Source organism: Bombus impatiens, unplaced genomic scaffold, assembly GCF_000188095.3.
Source record: "Bombus impatiens unplaced genomic scaffold, BIMP_2.2 scf_0647, whole genome shotgun sequence".
Lineage (NCBI taxonomy): Eukaryota > Metazoa > Arthropoda > Insecta > Hymenoptera > Apidae > Bombus > Bombus impatiens.
The window spans coordinates 269,938-290,525 of NT_177066.1; the positions used below are offsets into that span (position 1 = coordinate 269,938).

Consider the following 20,588-nt stretch of genomic DNA (forward strand, 5'->3'; position numbering starts at 1 on the left):
AAGAATCGACCGAGAACGATCGCTGCTTTGTTTTCGCCCTGTTACCGAACTATTGGTCAGCCGGGATGGAAAGTTACAGATTTACGCGAACGCGAGGTAAAAAGTGGAACGATCGCGACGAGAATCGAGATTGTTTGGATAAACAGCCAGGGGAAAGAAAGAGAAGTTCAGGTCGGTAAGGTAAACGAATAAATACTTTGGTTAACTAGTAGCTCTCGTTCTTGTCGTCTCGTTAAATATTTGTTCGTCTCTCGTTTATTTAATATTCGTAAGCCAAAGGAGAATTTTACGCGTTCCCGTTTCTCGATTTAAAACGCAGAAGAGAGGGGAAAACAGGGAAGCAAATATCACGCGGTCGTATTTTCCCAGGCGGAAGCAAATATCAGCTTTCAAGAATTGTATTCGATATAGTCCTTGCACTAGCCACGTTTATCCAGATTCCACGCGTTCTTTGCACCCCTGTCTTTTGTGTGTTTTTTTTTTTTTCTTTTTTTTTCAACGAATGATTTTATCGAAATTAGTCCCGCGATAATTGCTGTAAACGCGTTTCGTACTCGGAGGTGTTAATTAGTCGCGGCACTCGGATCTACGTTGGACGAGAGAAATTCGATGTTGGAAAGGTGTCGGGTGCAGATGGAAGGCGCGCGAGTGCGATTCGCCAACTCGGCTGATTTCGGGTGGGCGATTTTCGATGAAATATCGCGACGGGGCCGTGTACGTGTTCGACTGCTGACAGCAATTCGACTCGGCCGGATGAGAATATCGATCGGCGTTACCTTGATCGAGCAGGTGTGTGTACCGGTTAAATGGAGGGTGTACCGCGGCTCTACTCGACGTCTTGTTTAATCTCGATGTTAAGATTGCCATCGCGAAAATTGGGCCGAGCGATGGTCGACGAAAACTCGTTGGTTGGACGAGGAAGAGGCAATTAAGTGGCACGTCGCCGCCCTGCCTGTTTAGCATTTGCCGAATCGCGAATATTCCGATCAGCTACGATCGAAATTCGACTCGTGCCTGTCCAAGAGCGAATCGTGGAAACGGGGACAATCAAACGACATAACGTTGCACAGGAACATGCAACGATCATCGAATGTCGGATCAATTACACAACAGAGTTTGTCGACCCATTACCGTACGGCATACGCGTTCCCGAGACGAGTTACTCGATACTACTTGCAATTTACTGGACATGGATGACCCAAATATTTCGACAGCGAAGATCTCTTCGGAGGTGATTTTCCTCGTTCCTCGGAATCGAACGAATTCCCTTAAAACATTTTTAATTAACTCGATCGTCAGGACGAGTATCGGAAGCTAATGTAAACCGATAAACGCCAAGTGTCCGTTTAGATCTATCGGCCGACAAAACGATAAACGAGTAAACTGCCGTGACAACAGTCGTCGCTACGCGTATGTTCGTCTATCGTCAAAGTTCGGCTCGGAGTAGCTTTGTAAGCGCAATGGATACCACTGCCCCTCGCTCGTTCTCCTCGCTGCCACTTGTTGATGCGAACAATTGCCAGCAAACGATTAGGTATGCTTCCTGTCGAACGCACACGCAATCGTACCGACGACACCTTCCTTCGATAGCGTTTACCTTGGTTCCGACGCCCTGCTGAACGTGACGATCGCGCCTCCGCATTCCGGATGCAAGATTTCCTGTCCGTAGACAAACTGTCGGGGAAAATCGGTATCTACGATCATCGAGCCTACGCGCAAACGGGTCGTGTCCTCTGGGTTTTCAAAGTTGTTTCAATCTGGAATCCTTTCTTTAGGCGGCCCTGTGGTGGAGAGAACAGCCGCAGGGTTGGTCTGGTCCGAAAAGCCTGTAAATACTCGCGGCGAACGTGTAGAGACAGTCCGAGAAAGTGAAAAAAGTTTGGTCATCGCGAACGCCCGAAGGAGGTTTTCCAGAGAGCGCGGATGCAAATAAAGTGTCTGCGAAGCTACCTCGTACGAGCTGAACGAGAACGCGATGAGACAATAGGTACGCCAGGCAAACATCCTTTGCGGATCGAGGTTATTCTCTCGAGAGAAAAGCCGAGTTCTACTCGCAGATGGATAAAAGGTGATATATAAGTCGGTCGTAGACGTTGTCGCATCGGTTTTAACGTCGCGTGTAATACGGTAAATTCGAAACGCGATACGAAACGCGCGTTGGCTCGTTGGAACGAAACGATCATTTTCACGCATCCGTGACAACGCTGCAAAGAGGTGAGATGGCGTATTCGAGATCCGTTGTCGTAAATAAATTCTGCTCGCTCAAAGAGAAGCCAAAAGAAAAATTCGAAAGTGCACTCGGATCGGAAACGTTTAAAGAGGCGGCGTTAATAACGCGCGAAAGTTAATGGACTTTTTACCGCGCGACGTTCGTTCAACGAGACTTCTATCTTGATTAATTAAAGTATGATCCCTTGATTGGGTTTTGAAAGACACGACGTTGAATGACAGATGACGATCGATACGTCGACAGGGACACATCCTCCTTCCCCGTTCGTTATCGGAGCTGAAATTTACTCACACGCTCGGGAATTCGAAAATTCTCGTCACCCTGCGTTTCGTCGATTAACCGTTGATCGATCGCCTCTGCGAGACCCGTTCCTCTCACGATACCGACTAGGAGGCTGTTTGCTCGATTTTCCGAAGGTCTGACGCTCGGGTAACCGCTTCGCGACGCGGCTCGTTTCGTTCGGAAACAAAGTGATCCATAAATAGCGAGGAATCCAGGGCCATCCCCCGCGGAAAAGTCATGGACGAGAGAAACGACCAGAAAAATGGGAGAACAATGGCCGTTCGCGACGGCCGAGTTTCCAAGGACTTTCAGAGTGCTTTCGAAGGAACCGGCGACGCATCGGTTTTGTCGTCCAATAAAAGCATCGGTTTGGAACGATAACGCGAACGAAATACCAAGAGAAATACGCGAGCAACACCGGTGTAAAGAGAAGGAAGCAACGTGTTTCCAGCTAGTGGCTCGATCCCAATCACAAGCGAGATAACGTATCGCGTGGTAAATTCATAGAGTGGTGGTCTAGAACGATTGATTTATTAGATCGAGCCACGCAGTACGTCCGTCGGCATTAAGACCGGCAAACACTGGCCCGTAATCCAATTAATTTCGCCGAGGCGATCGTGATTCGGCACGGCCACTGTATCTCGCACGTAAGAGCGGATTGCATCGCATCGCATCGCGTAATTAGTTTCATTAACGATGTGCGCGCACCTACGATACGGCCACTTTCATAAATAATCGACGTAAGAGCAGCCGTCGTCGGTTCGCGCGAACGATGTTTCGATTGCTGCCACTTTGTTCATTACGCTATTTACCTGGAAAATTTCTTTGTGAAAATTATCGAAAGCGTCGGACGACCGAAACAGTCCTCAGCCCTTTGCCCATTTAACGGCGCGATATGTGCATGACATACATACAGGGTGGTTGGTAACTGGTGGTACAAGCGGAAAGGGGGTGATTCTACGCGAAAAGAGAAGTCGAAAATATAGAATAAAAATTCTCCGTTTGAGGCTTTGTTTTCGAGAAAATCGACTTTGAATTTTCGCTCGGTACGCGTGCACTTTATCGCGTCTCGTCATCTCGTTACGGATCTCACTGTAGATCGTTGTCTCGATGGAAAAAATTAAAAAGAAAAATTTTATTCTATATTTTCTTTTTTCGCGTAGAATCACCCCCTTTCCGCTTGTACCACCCGCTACCAACCACCTCGGTACGCGTGCACTTTATCGCGTCTCGTCATCTCGTTACGGATCTCACTGTAGATCGTTGTCTCGATGGAAAAAATTAAAAAGAAAAATTTTATTCTATATTTTCTTTTTTCGCGTAGAATCACCCCCTTTCCGCTTGTACCACCGGTTACCAATCACCCTGTATATATACATTTTAGTGTTTTCATTTTCTTCGCTGACATATTTCTCTTTAAAGGAGCGTGTGTACCGATACGTTGCCGATGTAACGTTGATATCGAATCGATGTCGACAGGCCAAATGCGCGACAAACAGAATCGATGTATGGACAACGTCGCTGATCCGATTCCGTGCTGTTAAGTGGATGACAATCTTTATCGGTCGAGTTGTACCATTTCCACGGCGAATTGCAGCGCGTGCTCCAGGTTCTTTTGCCGAAAGTTCGATAACGATTGAAATTTCTATATGGCCTTCGTGAAATTATTGCTGTTAACGGAGCTTTGGGCGTGGTAAGAATACGCGAACGGTTTCCTTCGTGGCGAACGATAAATACGTTCCCCTTTTAATGCAGCAAACTGATAACGAAAAAGGATAGGCAGCGCTTAGAATACGTCTGCCTCTTTTTTCCCTCTGGGAAAAATCGAGTCGCGTAACGGGTATTTTAGTAAAGTTCGATAACAACCAGAATGTTCTGTGCGGTCACCATAAATTCATTATCGTCGCTGGAACGGAGGCAACGCTGCGGTAGCGTGGAACGGAACACGGAACGGGCTCGTTTCCCGTTTTCACCGCGGTACGCGACGCCCCCGATAACGGCCGAGAAAATTGAAATAAAACCGCTCGACCTGAAAAAAAATGTACGTTTTTCGGAACACGGATGAAATTAAGGACATGTTCGATCCACTCTTGCGTTTTTGTTGTGGCGCCACGTGATTGCACGCAGTATACGCAACGCGGATGAAAATCGCTCGTTCGTTTCGTTCGCCGATTAATTTATCTTGGGCGAGTGAGTAAAAGTAGCGAGAATGCAGACGCTACGTTTCACAGTTATCCTCCTGTCTTCCTAAATTGTTACGTTCAAATTATATTATTCGTCTAACACGCGTAAAGTCACTTTATGTAGAACAACGTGCGAAATGAACGTTCTTCGATGGAAAACTTTAAGATGCTTTCAACGCCCGTGTACTTTGACCGCGATCGTTCGCGCCGTATTCCATCAAAAATCGATCGTACGTTGATTAAAAGTGTCGCGCCAATAAATGTTCGATCAAATCAAATAAATCGAAACGCGCGAACGAGCAACAACGCGAACAGAGTGGCTGCCAATTACGAGAGAAAGACGACGCGGGCACGAGTGTGGTGGACACGCAACACGAGAGACGGGCGAATGCAAAGACGCGAAACGAGATTCGGTGGACGAGGTTCGATCTGCGTTCGCTGATAATTAACCATTGGCAGCGAATTCGCGACCGCGCATCCATTCCGGCTTGAATGATTAATCCCGCATTTGCGTTAGCCCGCACACTGCGCGATGCGATGCAGTTTCGCGAACGATTCACGGCTGTGGCCTACCGATCGTTGCGAGTCGTCGAGGCCCAGGTTTCTGCCCTCTCGACACGAAAGAAAACTTACGTTAATTCGCTTTCGCGGTATCAACGCGCGCGCTTCTTCTCGCTTCATTCTCCGAATACTCAAATGAGATTTGCCTTACATCGGGCAAAGTGACGGGAAAAACTCGCGAAAAATGACGTTTCTACGGAAAGGTAGAGGCGAGGGCAACGAAGCGCGATGCGACGTAACGGGAACGTATCGACGCGAAGAATCTGTTACGTCGTCTGAAAAGTTTCTTTCGTTTTCTAAGGAAATAATGGATGCACGGTATTTCTCGTTTTATATTATTTTATCGAATTGCGTATGATCAATTTCGTTCTATCAAAATAAAGATCACGACGTTCGACAGATCAGGTTTCGTGTTTGTATAGAGATGCATCGTTGTAAAATACGGATCTGTAAAAGAAAGACACTTTTCGGACAACCTGATACTTAGCCGCTCTAGCTCTAACCGATTCAGACTTCGGCCTAATTCAGACTTGGACCTGATTCGATGTTCGGCGATATCGCGCAGCCTTGGCTGCATTCTCGTCTCGGCTTTCGCTATGTCGCGCCGACCGAGTCACGGATCCCGCGCTTATCCTTGACTTATCGCCTAGATAAGGACGCCCCTCGTTCTCGTAGTGGCAAACCCCGGGAACCGATGTGTATATATCAGGGAACTGGGTCGAGCCGAGTTTCCACCGCGCTCACGCTTCGAGAAAACTCGCTTTTCTCCGATATCCAGCGCTTCTTTATTTCGCTTTACTTCGCCCGCTAATTGAAGATCAGCCGTTTCTGGTAAGTTTGAAAACTTGCTCCACCGAGTTCGATACTCTGCTTTGTATTAGAAATCCCACGGCTGGACTCGCGTATCGAGGTTATTTGTTGGCAACGTAACTTTTGCGGATGATCTGCGACAGCGAGCTAACGATGTTTCGCTCTCGCAGACAATCGAATACGCCTAGCTTTTGTTTCGCCGCTTCGCATCGTTCTTGTTAGCGTTCTTCCAGTGTTGCTCGAGGTTCTTCCCTTGGATACCGTTGACCTACTTACCGCTCCACGATTTTAAGTTATTTAGCTACCCCTCCCAGGTTGGATGTGCTAGAGAACTTCGACTACCTCGTTCGCCATTCATTCGACGTAGATCCAGAATGCGTTGCTTCGAATCGCGACACTGGAATCGGTATACGTATTCCTCGTATCTCGTTTCAAGGGGACTATTGAGAGTTGACCTCGTTTCGTAGTATCGCGTGCTTAGCATCTTACGAGGAGTTAGACGCCTTCCAAGATCGTCGAAATATCTCGCAGCGGCAAGGTTTCGCAGCTCCAAGACGCTATCGAATATCGAGTAAGAAAAGAAGCGTGAACAAAAAAAGCGAAATTGTTTCTCTGGAAAATCGTGGAAGCGCGAGATCGATTCGATCGTTCTGGTTTAGTCGAGAAGCGAAAGAGGATTCGAGACGCTCCCCGATTCAGGGAGATTTCGTACGATCGAGTTCAGGATCGAAAGCCATTACCGAGGTGACAATGCAGATACATCGAGGGCCTCGCTAACGATCGTACCACGACCGATCGAGCCGAGCCGACGACCCGTTCCCCGGACTGATGATCTCGTTTCCTTGGCGGCGCGTCTCACCCCCGGCCCAGCCGACGAGCTCTAGCGAGCATAGATACGTTCCTAAAGTGTGCACCGACGCGATAAATGCCAGGGTCAAACCCGTGAGCCGAAGTTCCGCTATTTTACGGTACGCTACGTTTTTGGGTAGTCCCTAGCGGGCACCCGGCACTCCCGTCAGCCTCCACATTTCTTCCGACGGCATTCTGCATAAAACTTTACCGCGTCTGCCTCCATCTTCACCAATCGTCGGAAATTGAGTTATTCGCGAGCGCGCCTTCGAACGCTGTCGTTTTTAGTAGCGCTCTCCGTGCGAATACACCAATTTGTGCGCAGATGTCGTCGATAAACGAATAATACCCACGCAACGAATAACTGGAAACGCGTAATAACCGATTTCGCGCGAAACGTTCTTCGAAGTTCCACGTTCGCGTACGTCGGCCGATGTCTCGTAACAAGTTTCGATTCATTCGTTTCCTCTTGCAACGGTTATTCTCGAGCACCGCGTACGACTTACTGTGCCAACTTGTTCCCGCTCGTGACGAAAGAAAAAGTCTTTGCTGAGTGTAAACGGAGCTCGATAAACGATATTTCAAAGCAACGGGCGTTCGCCGGGCTTTTCGAAGAATCGACGAAGATAGACGTTCGCGTCCGAGTCGTAAGGCGCGTAGAGAGGCGAGCTGACTGCGAATCTCGTTCGACCGTCTCGAGAAGGGTTCAAAGCCAACGTTCGACGAGGAAGGCGGGATTCTAGAGCTGGATGGAGTCCAGTCGATTCGCAAACGAGACGCTCCGGTTGACGTCCCTCGTTAGCGATGTAAACTCGACGGGCTACGAAAAGAGGGAAAATAAAAGACAAATACGACGCAGGAACGTTTCGGGGAACACCTTTTCCGACGACTTAACGACATTGTGACAGAATGGAGCCGTGGGTCCTTTCAGCGGCGTTTGGCTCTATCCTTCCTTTCCCTTTCAGCGGAATTACGTGCACGACAGCTTCGATACGCCGCTATCCTTCGCGTACTTACACCGCGCTTGTGCATCGTCGATCATCCGAATTCAAAGCGACCAAAACTGTTCGTCCCGATGAAATTTCTCCTTTCGAGACGATCCGGTTAGTCCGCAGGATTTCGAGCTGCTATTCGGTAGCAGGAAAATAATTCTTTCGTTTACGGTTGAGGCGAGTGGATTGCTCGACCGAACAACTGACCCTAGAAAGGCGTGTCCGTAGGACGAGAGCTTTTCACGAGCTTGCCGCCAGTTATTCGATCGTAGCACGATTGTTTTCGTTCGACAAAAGCCGTAACAAAAGTTGTTCTCTCCCGTGGGAACGGTTATCGTCGCGTCGGGCCGATTACCAAGAGGATACGCCGTCGTATTTGAATCTTCTTTGACTGACTTGTAGCTTTCTTCTTCTATTTTTTCTTCTGCCCGTTCTGTCTTCTCGACTCTCGTTACCTCCCCATCCCGCTCCTTCTCCCTCGCGCGCTTTTTCTTTCGCTTCGTCAGACATACCTTAGTCGAGGAAACACGTGTTGTGTCCCAAGAAATTGAAGTGCTAACGCGACACCTCAGTCGCGTCGAGATGCCAGAAAACGCTCGCATGACTGCTCGAGAACACTGCCTGTTTCGTGGCAAGGTAATTTTTCAGAAATCTCGACGGTTTCTCTCTCTCTCTCTCTCTCTCTCTCTTCATTTTTATCCGTTTTACTCTTGCGCTTAGGTTTCCTCTAAGAAAATTGAGATTCACGTGGAAACGCGTACACGCGGTAGACCACCCGCGGCTAATTTAATTAAAAGTTAAATTACGAGAGACGGCGTCGCGCGCGCGGACACTGCTAATAAAGTAACTTGGCCTTTGGATAGAGACATCCGCTTGCGTTTTCGTTCGACTATTCATACCGTGCGAACAGTTTATTTAGCGAAAACGCACCAACTTCCATCGTGCGCAACCCCCGAGCGGTAACGTAGCTGTTACATAATCGAAGAAAATGCATACACGCGTGCAAATCGATTATTTAGGTGGACAAATAGTAAACAAAAACGAGAACGTGCTCCATTGATGGAATATCGGCCGTTTGCGCTGCATTACAGGACCTATTAATAATCGAGTGGAAGCCTTTTCCGCTTCACCGCGGAGGCTGCAAGTTGCGGACTCTTTGTCCGCCATTAAGGACGACAGAAACGCTGACTTATCCGCGCGCCGTAGCGATAAAAAATCCCGCTTAACGATTCGAATGGAGAAGACCGATCCAAGACGAAGGCGATCTCCTCCGATTGGATAATTTCCCCCAAAGCTCTCGTTCTCGGCTGAAGACGCGGCAGTTATGTCCAAAACCGCTGATCGAACCGTATTTTTCGCGCAGCTTTCGACGCAATAAAAGCAGCGGGAGAGACTCGAGTCGGTTGATGGGCTCGTTCATTAGTCATGGTTTAACCGCAGGTCGAAGACCGCAGTTCCACCTGTGTGCGTGCGCGGAAACACATAGCCGGAAGAAAGAGAGAAAGAGAGAGAGAAATAGAATGAGAGAGAAAGAGAGGTAGCTGCAGGGGGGCTGTTAAAAAATAATAGGCTAGGGTCGTTGCTGGCAGTGCCGTCACCCTGGCACGTGCGAAACTTTAATGACTTTCGCTCGACATAACGCCACTCCGGCTCCCTCGCTCGTTTTCCTTATCCCTCCGTGTGTAAACCGGGGCCTCGCATGGGTCCACTCGTGTGGCACACCGTCACCGGAGATAATCCACTTCTCGGCGAGGAGAACGTTGGTACGCCGCAGACGATCGGATCGCCAGATACCGCTCGGCTCCTTTCTTTATTAATTCACCGCGCGTTCCTCTTATCTTCCGACCGTTATGCTCTCCACTTCCTTGTATACGGCATCCGAATACGTCCACCGCTTATTGTTAGAGGAAAATACGTATGTACTTTGGAGGCTCGTCGTACATCGTTAAACCATTCGAATCCGTGGAAACGATGCCGCGCGAGCTTACACGCTCGACGATAAAACGTTCGTCGTCGAGCAGAACGCAGTTCGCGTTATGACGCGAACTTTCGAAATTGTTGGCCGGGTCACGACGATCCGGAACGTTAAACGACGAGAGTCCGTACGAGGGAAAAGTTGCGCCGGATAACTTCCAAATTGTTCGAACCAACGTCGCGTCGAATTTGGAAGTTCGACTACGAAGAGTCGATAGAGTCCGTGAGAAGTTTTCTTTCCGTCACTTGGATACCTTTCGGCGTAAACGTCGAAAACGACAGCCGTAAATTAATACATCGCGCGTCGCGTTTGTCGCAGACTCGTTCGAGAACGGAATCGCAAGATGGAAAATTCGCCAAAAGGTAGCGGAATGATCGACGAGGAATGGCTGGTGCGCGGACTCGCGCGTTTAATTGCCGCGATAGTGACGCGGCAACGATCCGCTTGAGAATTCTCAGCCTCGTTCGGCAGCGTGCATCTTTTACCCGATCCGCTATATTCGCTGGATTCCCGTCTGGATGGGCCCTTCCGGTCTACTCAGGCCGAGCAGAGGGACGGTGGAGAACGATCTCGCAAACTTCGATCGAGCAAGTTTGACGGCAGAGTCGTAACTTTGGACGCGTTCAATATTTCCGAATACCCGGTGCCGGGGTTTCATGGCACGCCACGCCACGCCATGCCATGCCACGCTATGCCGTGCCACCGCCTCGGCAAACTTATATACGTGATTTGTGGTCTCGCCTACCCTGGCCTCTGCTGGACCAGATAAATTCACTTCGGTCAATTTTTTAGCGGTTCCCGAACAATCGTACGTTGTACGCTTCGATGTAACGCACGGTCTGTTCGAGATATCGTAAAATATTGGCCTCCGTTCTCTCCGACTCTCTGCGAACCTAGTTTCCTCGCCGAAACGGATATTTAATTTGCAATGATACACTGGCCGCGCGAGTACCTACGTGGCCTCTCACTTACGAACTTGCCTCGGAATCGATACGCGGTGCTTCCTCCTCGTTAGGAGTCGATAGGATCGTTGGATCGGTATTTCGGGAACGACTTCCGGCTACCCGTTACTTGGCAACCAGATTGAAACGAACGAACTTACGGGCGGGTTTCGCGTGGCGCAATTAACGCCAGAGATTGAAACAGCGAAATGAAAATGGACAGGAAGAGGCGTGGACGTGTCTCGGGCCGGCCACCAGCTGACCCGCGAAACGCGCTTAAGTGCTTTGTGACGCGCTTAGAAGCTCGGCAATGCCAAAAAGTCGCTCATTGAAAAGCGCAATCGCGATTGTCACCGGCTGTGCAGGATCGTGTGTGGCGGCTTAAAACGAGACGTTCTACCTCGGCTCTACGTGTAAGCCGATATCAACTCGTTGGCTTGCGTTTTGCGTCAGCTTCCGCGAATATCGTTGGTCCCGCTGTCAGGCGAAACTCGACGTTCACCGCAAACTCCTGTCTCGTCCTGTTGTGAAAGGACATCGCGACACGTGGAGCACACACATCACACGGACGATGCGAGCGACAGAACGCGATGGTTGGCACGGAGAGCAAACGCACCTCGAATTTTCCGTGATTAATAGATACGGCGAGTTGCCGGTCGATTTCGTTCGAGCTCTAATTTCCAGCTGGAAATTAGAACGAACGGTGAAACGGAATCTTTGCGTTTTCACGATGGTTGGCGCGCGAGATTGCAATCGACCGGCTAATTTTGGAAAGCGATAACCGAGCGAATCTAGAGCCGATGGGAGTTACAAGCTGCCCCGTTTAATTTCAAAGCCAATCAGCGAAAGAGACCGCGTTCCCCCTTCCCTCGTCCACCGATCTTTGCGTCCGTCTACGCGGCGTTCGCGTATATCCTTGTGCAATTTCGCCGCGTTTGATTTCGCGATCGAACGCTCTCGACGCGAACCACCGCGCCACAGCAACGAAAAACGAAAGCGCTGCAGAATGAAGGAGCAAACGGTACCGCCGCGGTGACTCGATAATTATCGATTCAACCATGGGACACGCGTTCGACCCCCGAAGTAAAAAAGCAGTCAAAAGCAGATGCCGTAAATACCGATGTAACGTTTCCACGCGGAAAACGTTTAATAAGCGGACAGCCAGCTATTCGGCTATATCCCGGAGCGATCTCGTTCCGATTTTCTATCTAAAACCGTTTCCCTGTCTCTCTAACTACCCTCTCTCCGTTCAACCTTCCGATTCTCTCGGGCTTTCCCGTCGGACGAGGACGAATGTAACGCGGGCCAGCGTGACGTTAATTCGTTTCCAGTGCAAGACGTATGATCCTCCGATAATGGTGCGCTCCCATTTGCCGGTATTCCGCGGCTATCAGCGACCCAAATTGCATACGCGAGACACGCCGCTCGGAATCATCGATATTGACTGGTGTCGGAGGACCGCGTTAATTGCACTTCAGACGTTACCTGCCCGGTGAACGACGGATAATCGACGCGTTAATTTCGAACCGCGTTGCGTCCGTCACTCCACCACGTTTTACGCTCGCCGGACCATACTTTTTCGCCGATGGAAACTCTTCTGGAAATTCTTCGCCGTACGAATAAATAAAAATCTGCGGCCGGAACGATTCCGGTTGCTGGAAACCGTTCGAAAGCGGAACTCGCCAGGAGGAAGCCAGGAGAATTCCTTCGCTCGAAACAGATATTGCAGCGGTATCGTGAAAAGTATGGACGCGGCTGTACGCAGCTAGGAAATGGACTCTCGCTTCGCGAGCTGGTCCGAATTACGTTAATTACTTCACCGAACGTCTTGCGCCAGGACGAAGCGAATAGCCGGCGCGGAGGGCGCGGTCCTTTCATAATGGCTCCCTTTTCACCGTACCATCCGCTCATTGTTACCGTCGATGCTATTGCGTGCTTATCTGCCGACCTAAATTGCATCGACCGGATACGAAGGACCGGTCAGTGACATTGACTGACGTCGAAACGCGGAAACACGTCGATAATTATGCCCTCGGTGTCGGCAGGCGCCGCCGCGGAATTAGGTTGCCACGCGGTTCGTTCGAAGCTGCGACTTTCGAAGCTACGATTCGAACGTTATCTTCGTTATCGATGGCAACGATGGTGCAACGAGGCGCCGCGGGCTGTCGCGAAAAAGAAAAGGTTAATCGTTACGCTTCGGGGATGGAGCGTGCACAAGCCTCGATGATTAAGACCTTTCGCGATACGCGATAACGAGGCTCGCGAATTTCGACGAAAATTTCCGAGAAATTTGTCCGGTGGAACGAACTCCCATCGTTCTCGCAGAGGATCGCGAGGGAGGAGTTTGCCGACGGGCGGAGGAACCGATCGATCGTTGAAGGGGCGGCCAGGATGAAGGGAGGCTCGTTGTAACTAATAGATAGGTAATTAGCGGATAATGAAGTAGCTTCCTGTCGAGTGAAAAAATGATCGATCATCGGGATAGATCCGTTAACGATCGATCGAACCTTTGTTCTTTGCAATGGCGATCAAAAGGAACTTATTACGCTTATTAAACCGACCTGGCGTTTGCTCGATACCGTGAACGGCTTAGCTTGCAAACGTCGTCGGTGCCTGCGTGTGCCGTTGGGCCGCGTCGCGCTCGTCAATGGCCGTCCGCCTTTCGCGAGCATTCACCGCGAAAGCAACGACCACGAACGAGATCCGTCGACTCCTCTAATTACACCAATAAGATAATTCCTCCTTTCAAACGATAGAAGGAAAACCAACCGACGTTCCTCTACTTTTCTTTTCCAGGTGCCGAAGATGTGTTCAGGTTTACGGGGAACGAGACGCACACAGACTACTTTCGGCTGGTACTCCGGGACGGGAACTATCTTCTGGTCGGCGGAAGGTAAATAGAGGATTCATTTGGAGCGAGTGCTTTAATTAAAGGACCGCTTCTTCTTCTCGTTCTTTGCTACCGGTTCGAGAGCCTACCGCGATCGACGCTCGCGCACCTCTCGATCTTTACGTGTACGGACTAGTTTCACCGGGAAATCTCGTTTCCACGCTCTCCTCTCCCCTCCTTTCGAGTTTCGTCTTCCTCGGATTCTCTTCTTTCCGACGATAAATTCTCCGAGACCGGCCACGAAACGCTGTTCCACCCTGTTAATGAGATCGTCGAACTTTATTTAGAAACTTCTTCGCGCGCTTTATTTTACGAGCCTTCGAATGTGAAGCGGCAAGGAAGCGCGACTTCTTGCAAGCTCGCCGGTTCTTTAAAAAACTTTCTCCCGCGGAATCCAGAGGGAACGTAATATGTAATTAAAACGCGATATACATCGGCCGCGAAATCTGCAGCACGAATCCCTCGCGGAACGCTTTGCTATTTGGGTCGAAGGATTCGTCCGGTCGGTGGTTCCTTCCACACGCCAACGTTTCCACGCGAAATCGTTATGTACCGAGTCTCTTTAACTCCGGCTTGCCGTCGAATCCGATTCCTATCGATTATCTTTCCTCTCGAAAACGAATCTTCGCTCGATTCCACTCCGTTCATCCGAAAGAGATAAACAGACAGACAGAGAGAAAGAGAGAGAGAGAGAGAGAGAGAGAGGAAACGGAATGAAATCGGTTGCTGGTAGGTCGTGACGATAATTGGGTCTCCCTCCCGTGAACAGATGCGAATCGATCGTGTCATCGTTGATCGCTCGTCGTTGTCGCCGTCGTCAGTAGAATTACGTTAATTGCTCGATCGATTCGGCGAGTGTCATCGGGTTAGGTTTTTCTCTCGAAATCGATGGGCCTGGTTCTACTACCGGGTTAGGTTAAATCGCGCGCAAATGCGAGCTGTCGCGAGACAACGGGGAAAATTTGCAGCTCGAGACCTCTCGGAATATTAATCTCGAGCCGACCGCCATAAATCTTGGCCCGTGTGTAATAAACGGATCGGGACGGCGCTCGAATCCCGTCGCGGTTCCCGTGGCTCTCGGCCTTTCGATCGACTTTTTTGTCGTCGACTCGGTGCGCGGTGGGACCGACTACATTTCCCGAGAAGCCGGAGAATCTGCGCGCGATAAGCGGACAAAGTAAAGGGACGCGAAAGCCTCTCGGTGCCACACGGTGATTAATGCGCGATCGGAAGTATCGCGTATCGAAAAAAGTTACGGATCGCGCGCGGGAAATAGGGAAATTCTCGGAGGAGGAGATACGTTCGGGAATATTCGAAGGAGCGGTTCGTTTCGGCGAAAAGGGGCTGTGAGTCGAGATTCGCGAGCTTCTCTTTTCCCATAAATTCCCCGTAAAATCCTTTACTTCGGCGAACTGGGTTTCGCGTCTGTATTATCGGTGGCTGTCTTTTAAAATTCCATTCATACGACGACGTTTTCGATGAACGTTTAAAGCGGAAAACTCGATGCGGCAAGGAGAATTGGTCGCGCGATTACCGAACCCCGAAGTTCGATCGCGAACCCGAGTTCTATTTGCGGAAGGAGCCGCCGCGAATAGAAGCAAATCCAGCTTGAAAGCGTATTCATTCGCGGCAACATCTCTTCTATTTCAGAAATCTCGTGCACAATCTGAGCCTGACTGATTTGACCGAGCAACAAAGGTTGACTTGGTACTCGACCGACAGTGACGTGAAGATGTGCCTGGTGAAGGGCACGCCCGAGGAGAATTGCCAGAACTACATTCGCATCCTCGTCAAGACGGACTCGAACACGTTGCTGGTGTGCGCGACCAACGCTTTCAAGCCGATGTGCCGCGACTACGGGGTACACCCCGGCAACTATACGATCCTGAAGGAGAAGGGAGGCCAGGCGATGTGCCCGTACGACCCTCGTCACAACAGCACCTTCGTCTACGTAGACGGAGAACTTTACACCGGCACGGTGGCCGATTTCGCGGGCATGGATCCCATCATCTATAGGGAGCCGCTGCAGACCGAGCAGTACGACTCCAAGAGCCTAAACGGTGAGTAAATCCAGGACGCTCCTTTAGTTTTTCTTCTTAGCGATCGATCGGTCGACCCGGTCGTCGCTTCCGCTTACGTAAGTACGTCGTAGGTCGGTTTTAAAGCGACTGTGTACCGCGAACCAGGCGGCTGTCGAATGAGAAAAAGTAGATTAGCCAGATAAGACGAGTGACGCGTGCAAGCAAGCAGGAGAAAGGTAATCGGCCGCGTCATCGATGAAATTAAAAAGCCGTTAGACGATGTTTCTTAGGATCTGGTTGATACGGAATGGGCAAGGGCGTGGATGACGAATTGGAGGCAGGCCGGTCGACGTTAACGCGCGATTAAAGATTAAAGTATGAGAAACGCGGCCACGCTGGATATACGTTGTAAGCAGGTGGAGTGTTCCTGATGGTGGAAAAAGGTCGGTAGGGCAGTAGCGGGCAGAAAAGAATTTATCGCACGGTATACTAAAACGTTCCTCGCGGCCAGCCATGGGGAGAACCCTTTGCTCTATCCGGAGAAAAAGTTTCTCCAAACGAGCGAGAGATTCCGGAAGAAAGTTGCTCGCTCGAACGAGTTAAGCGTTTCGGCCACGCTTCCTGGATAATAACGAAACGACCATCCGGAGAGAATTCATTGGCATTCGAAATGCCGGTTACACGCGCTATTTATGCAAACAGTGGTTTGTACCGTACAGCGCTGTGTAGAGGGTCAGCTTGACTAATGCTCGCGATATTCGACTGCAGATCCGAAAGGGCCGCGAGCTGCAAGCCACGGATTCGATATTTACCGCAGAAGTTTTCAATTGGACTTTGAAAATCGCGGTTCTGCGAGTTACGGGACGAAAAATTAGGGAAAACGACGCAGTGCGCCAACTACCGGGTGCCGGCTTTAATCCACACGATGTAATTCCGAGATTAACTGTGCGTGTACGTTGGATTTCGTAGCTCGCGCAGCGACGATATTATTCCGCTGCCCTTCCATATCTGTATAATGACAGAAGTCTCTGTTCGCCCTGGACGAAACACGTCTCACGGTACCACGTCGTCGATGGGAAATTTTAATCCGGATAAAAGACCTGTCTGCTGGCCCCTGTCCGCCGGTTCAACGACTCTTCCTCGAGCTGTTTTTTCGTGGATTGCTATTATTAACTGCTTTATCGGGCGTGTCTCGTACATTTCGCCGTCCAACTAGCGTCTTTTTCCAGCGCCTCGCACCCACGCTCCCTCGCATCAACCAAACATCTACGATGCTCGGCGAGGAAAAACGAAGGGCGAACGAGAATTACGGTTCCCCTGCGAGTTTGCCGAAAGGTCGAATTTTTATTCGGAACGGTCACCGAGCGAGAAAGAATTATAGTTGGGATACCGAGGGATGACGCGCGAGCTCATTGGCGAGGTAGAGGGGAAACGCGGGACGGGAATTTTTTACGAGAACGACGCGACGTTTCGATTGCGAGAAAAGTCGGGAAGGAAAAGTAACTGCGGGAGGAACAAAGAGAACGGTAAACTGCGTGTGCGTCACCTTATTCCACGGTTTCGCTCGTCCGCTCGAGTATTTTAATTGAACGGTGTACGAACGCTAATCAAGTTTCTCCGGCCGCTGGATAATATTGATTTTCCCTTCGTTCGTTGAAAATTCAACTCTCTACCGACCTCTCTCCGTTTGCCTCGTTCGCTCGCGCTGACCTTTTCCTCTCGCTCGTCGCTCGAAATTCTCGTTGCTCGTTGCCAACGCAAAACCGAAAAGTTTTCGCGGAAAAAATGCAGAAAAAAAAATGCAAAAAAAAATAAAAAGCGCGCTCCATTGCGACGATGAATTTCTGTTTTTGCCGTGAAATAATTGCTACATCGTTACTACTTTCAGCCAAACGATCATCGAGAGCCTCCATAGCGACTAGCGCGCGTTGTCGAGTACCATCCGTGATTTTCATCGAGCCGGCGTCGTTTCACGGGTATCTAACGTCGGACAGTTTTCTAATCGTAAAATGCATCGCAGCGGGAAAGGAAGAAGAGGCAAAGAGCGAATAGACCGACGACTCCCGATCTTCTCTGCTTTCCCGTTGCAACTTCCGTTTTGTCTCGATGGTGACGCGGTAAAATGCATCGAGAAAGAAAGACAGCTGGACGACGAAGTGGTGTGCTAGATGAATCGGCGGCGGTGTAAAGCGGGACAGAGGGAACGACGGAAAATTTATGGGCTGGAGCGTGGCGGGTCGGTCGGATATACCTACGTGGCGCGCGAGATTAATATTACTTTATGAATCCTAAGAAGCTTATGAAAACCCTGTCAAGTTAATAAATCGATAAAGTTTTCCCACTTTATCGGACGCTCGTGTACGCGAGTCGCTGCGACTGGTCCCAAGAGCAAGAGAGCGCGCGCGTACGTGTGTTTGCGGCGATAGAGAAGGGCAAGGAGAAAAATTGAGAGCGGAAGGAGAGATAGGAAGAGAGAGAGAGAGAGAGACAGAGAAGCAGGGCGTCGTTCCAGCGCGACACCGCCGTTCGAATAATCGACGAAATAAAACGGTTCTAGCGTCTTCGCGGTTGGCTTATTGCCCTGCTCTCGCCGCGGTCTGGAAGACGTCGCGTCCCCGTCTTCTTCCTTCTCCTCCTCCTCTTCCGTCAGGCTTTAGGAAAGTAAAATTGATTTTTACGATTCGCCCGTTCACGATCGTTGGAAATCTGGCCCCTCGTTCTCCCAGACGATCCCGAAGTGGATAATGATTTTTTAACGAGGATCTGATGTCGCCGCCCTAAAACAACGCCGGATTATTCTTCCGATCGGGGCTGCTCGACGAGCGGCTTTTAGTCGATTTTTCCAGGCCACCCATCGGCTTCGCTTACCCTGTTCATTTTTTATTCCACTGCAGATAGAGAGAGCGCTGTCTATATATTTTATCGTAGCTCGGTCCATTGTACCGATTCGGCCGGTTATCGCGTTCGTTTATTCATAAGAGAACTTTACGAGCGCCGTTTGCCGCCGGCGTACATAACCATGGTAACAACGTTGTAATACGCGCGCGTTCTAATTGCAGCGCCAAACTTTGTCAGCTCCATGGCCCAGGGAGACTTCGTCTACTTCTTCTTCCGGGAGACCGCCGTGGAATATATCAATTGCGGCAAGGTAAGTGGTCTTGCCATCGCTTTGATCGCGGTCGATCGATTACGCTGGTTCGGCGACGTTCCACAGGCGTCCGAGTCTCTCGAATGAAATTCCTCCGCGAGCTGTAATCGATGAAAATTTTCACGACGATCGTCTACGGCAGAATTTTTTCTCGAACGACGCGGGATATTTGTGACCGCGTGGCACGTCCTCCGCGCTCGAATTTATCGGCAAAAGCAGCAACGTGAAACTTCTCTCGCGACTCGATCGCGTACAATTTGGCGAGGACGTGGCTGCATCGATGCATCCGACCGGTCGAGCGTTATCGGTTCTCGATTTTATCGAGCAGCTTGACCGCCGAGACAAGAAACGCGACGACCATTTACACGTTTATTCTCTTCTCCTTTGCAGACCGTCTATTCTCGCGTGGCGAGAGTCTGTAAATACGATCGAGGTGGTCCGCATCGATATCGCAATAGGTGGACCTCGTTCCTAAAGTCCCGTCTCAATTGTTCCGTCACCGGAGACTTTCCTTTCTACTTCAACGAGATACGTAAGTACAAGCTTCTGGCACGGTTAACGCGATCGATCTTGGTCCATCGTGCTCACGGACGAACATTGCACGCGGCTTCGACCTCGAGATCGGTATCGAGGCACCCGAGATACCTCGTTCGATCGGACGTCAACCGCGACGTCATTGACTTTAAACGGCGGTACTTAGACGCCGGAAAGGTCGAGAAATAAATTTTCGATAGGATTCGCTGGCACGCTCGTAAACCTGCGCGGATGCGGCCGAGGTCGCGCGAACAAAGAACCATGGAATTACAGCGCGCGTTATTTGCAGAATCAACGACGGAACTGATATCGGGTCAGTACGGCAATAAGTCGGCGCAGCTGATTTACGGCACGTTCACTACCCCAGTGAACAGCATCAGCGGCTCGGCCGTCTGCGCCTTTTCCTTGCAAGACGTCACCGACACGTTCAAGGGTAACTTCAAGGAACAGAGCGCCATCAATTCGAACTGGCTGCCGGTTCAGAGTACCAAGGTTCCGGATCCGAGGCCCGGCCAGTGCGTCAACGACTCCCGATCTCTGCCCGATCTGACCCTCAATTTTATCAACACGCACTCCCTCATGGACGAGCTGGTGCCGAGCTTCTTCGGTCAGCCTATCGTCATACGCACCAGTTTCCAGTAAGTCGGAAATCCTCGGTTGTCGATACAAGTCGACGAAGGAGTATGGTCGCGCTAACGAATTTCTCTTCCATTCGCGCAGTTACAGATTCACGCAGATCGCCGTGGATCCCCAGGTGAAGACTCCCGGCGGTAAGACGTACGACGTGTTGTTCATCGGTACGGACAATGGAAAGGTGATCAAGGCGGTGAACGCCGAGTCGGCGGACACACACCTGAAGGTCAGCCCTGTGGTGATCGAGGAGATCCAGGCGTTCCCGTCAACGGTGCCGGTGCGCGGCATCAAAGTGGTGAGAGCCTCGCAGGCCGGCGACGGCCTCGAGGACGGCAGGCTGGTCGGCAGGCTGGTCGTGATCGCCGATAGCCAAGTTCAGGCGCTCAGGCTACACCGGTGCTACAGCGATAGGATCTTGTCGTGCGGCGAGTGCGTGGCCTTGCAGGATCCGTATTGCGCCTGGGACAAGGTCGAGGGCAAATGCCGAGCGCTGGTCGGGCCAGCGGCCACCGATGCGAGCAGATTTCTGCAGAGCGTGG

The 20,588-nt window shown here is 50.5% G+C and overlaps 1 protein-coding gene across 1 annotated transcript in view; it reads left to right on the plus strand.

Moving 5' to 3' along the window:
* Positions 1-20,588, plus strand: part of LOC100743870 (semaphorin-1A-like) — a 118,652-nt gene that overhangs the window by 96,979 nt on the left and 1,085 nt on the right. The window contains 6 exon segments of the mRNA XM_003492032.3: positions 13,620-13,716; positions 15,364-15,773; positions 18,794-18,882; positions 19,273-19,414; positions 19,706-20,054; positions 20,137-20,587. Of these exon segments, the coding sequence (XP_003492080.1) occupies positions 13,620-13,716; positions 15,364-15,773; positions 18,794-18,882; positions 19,273-19,414; positions 19,706-20,054; positions 20,137-20,587 (1,538 nt within the window).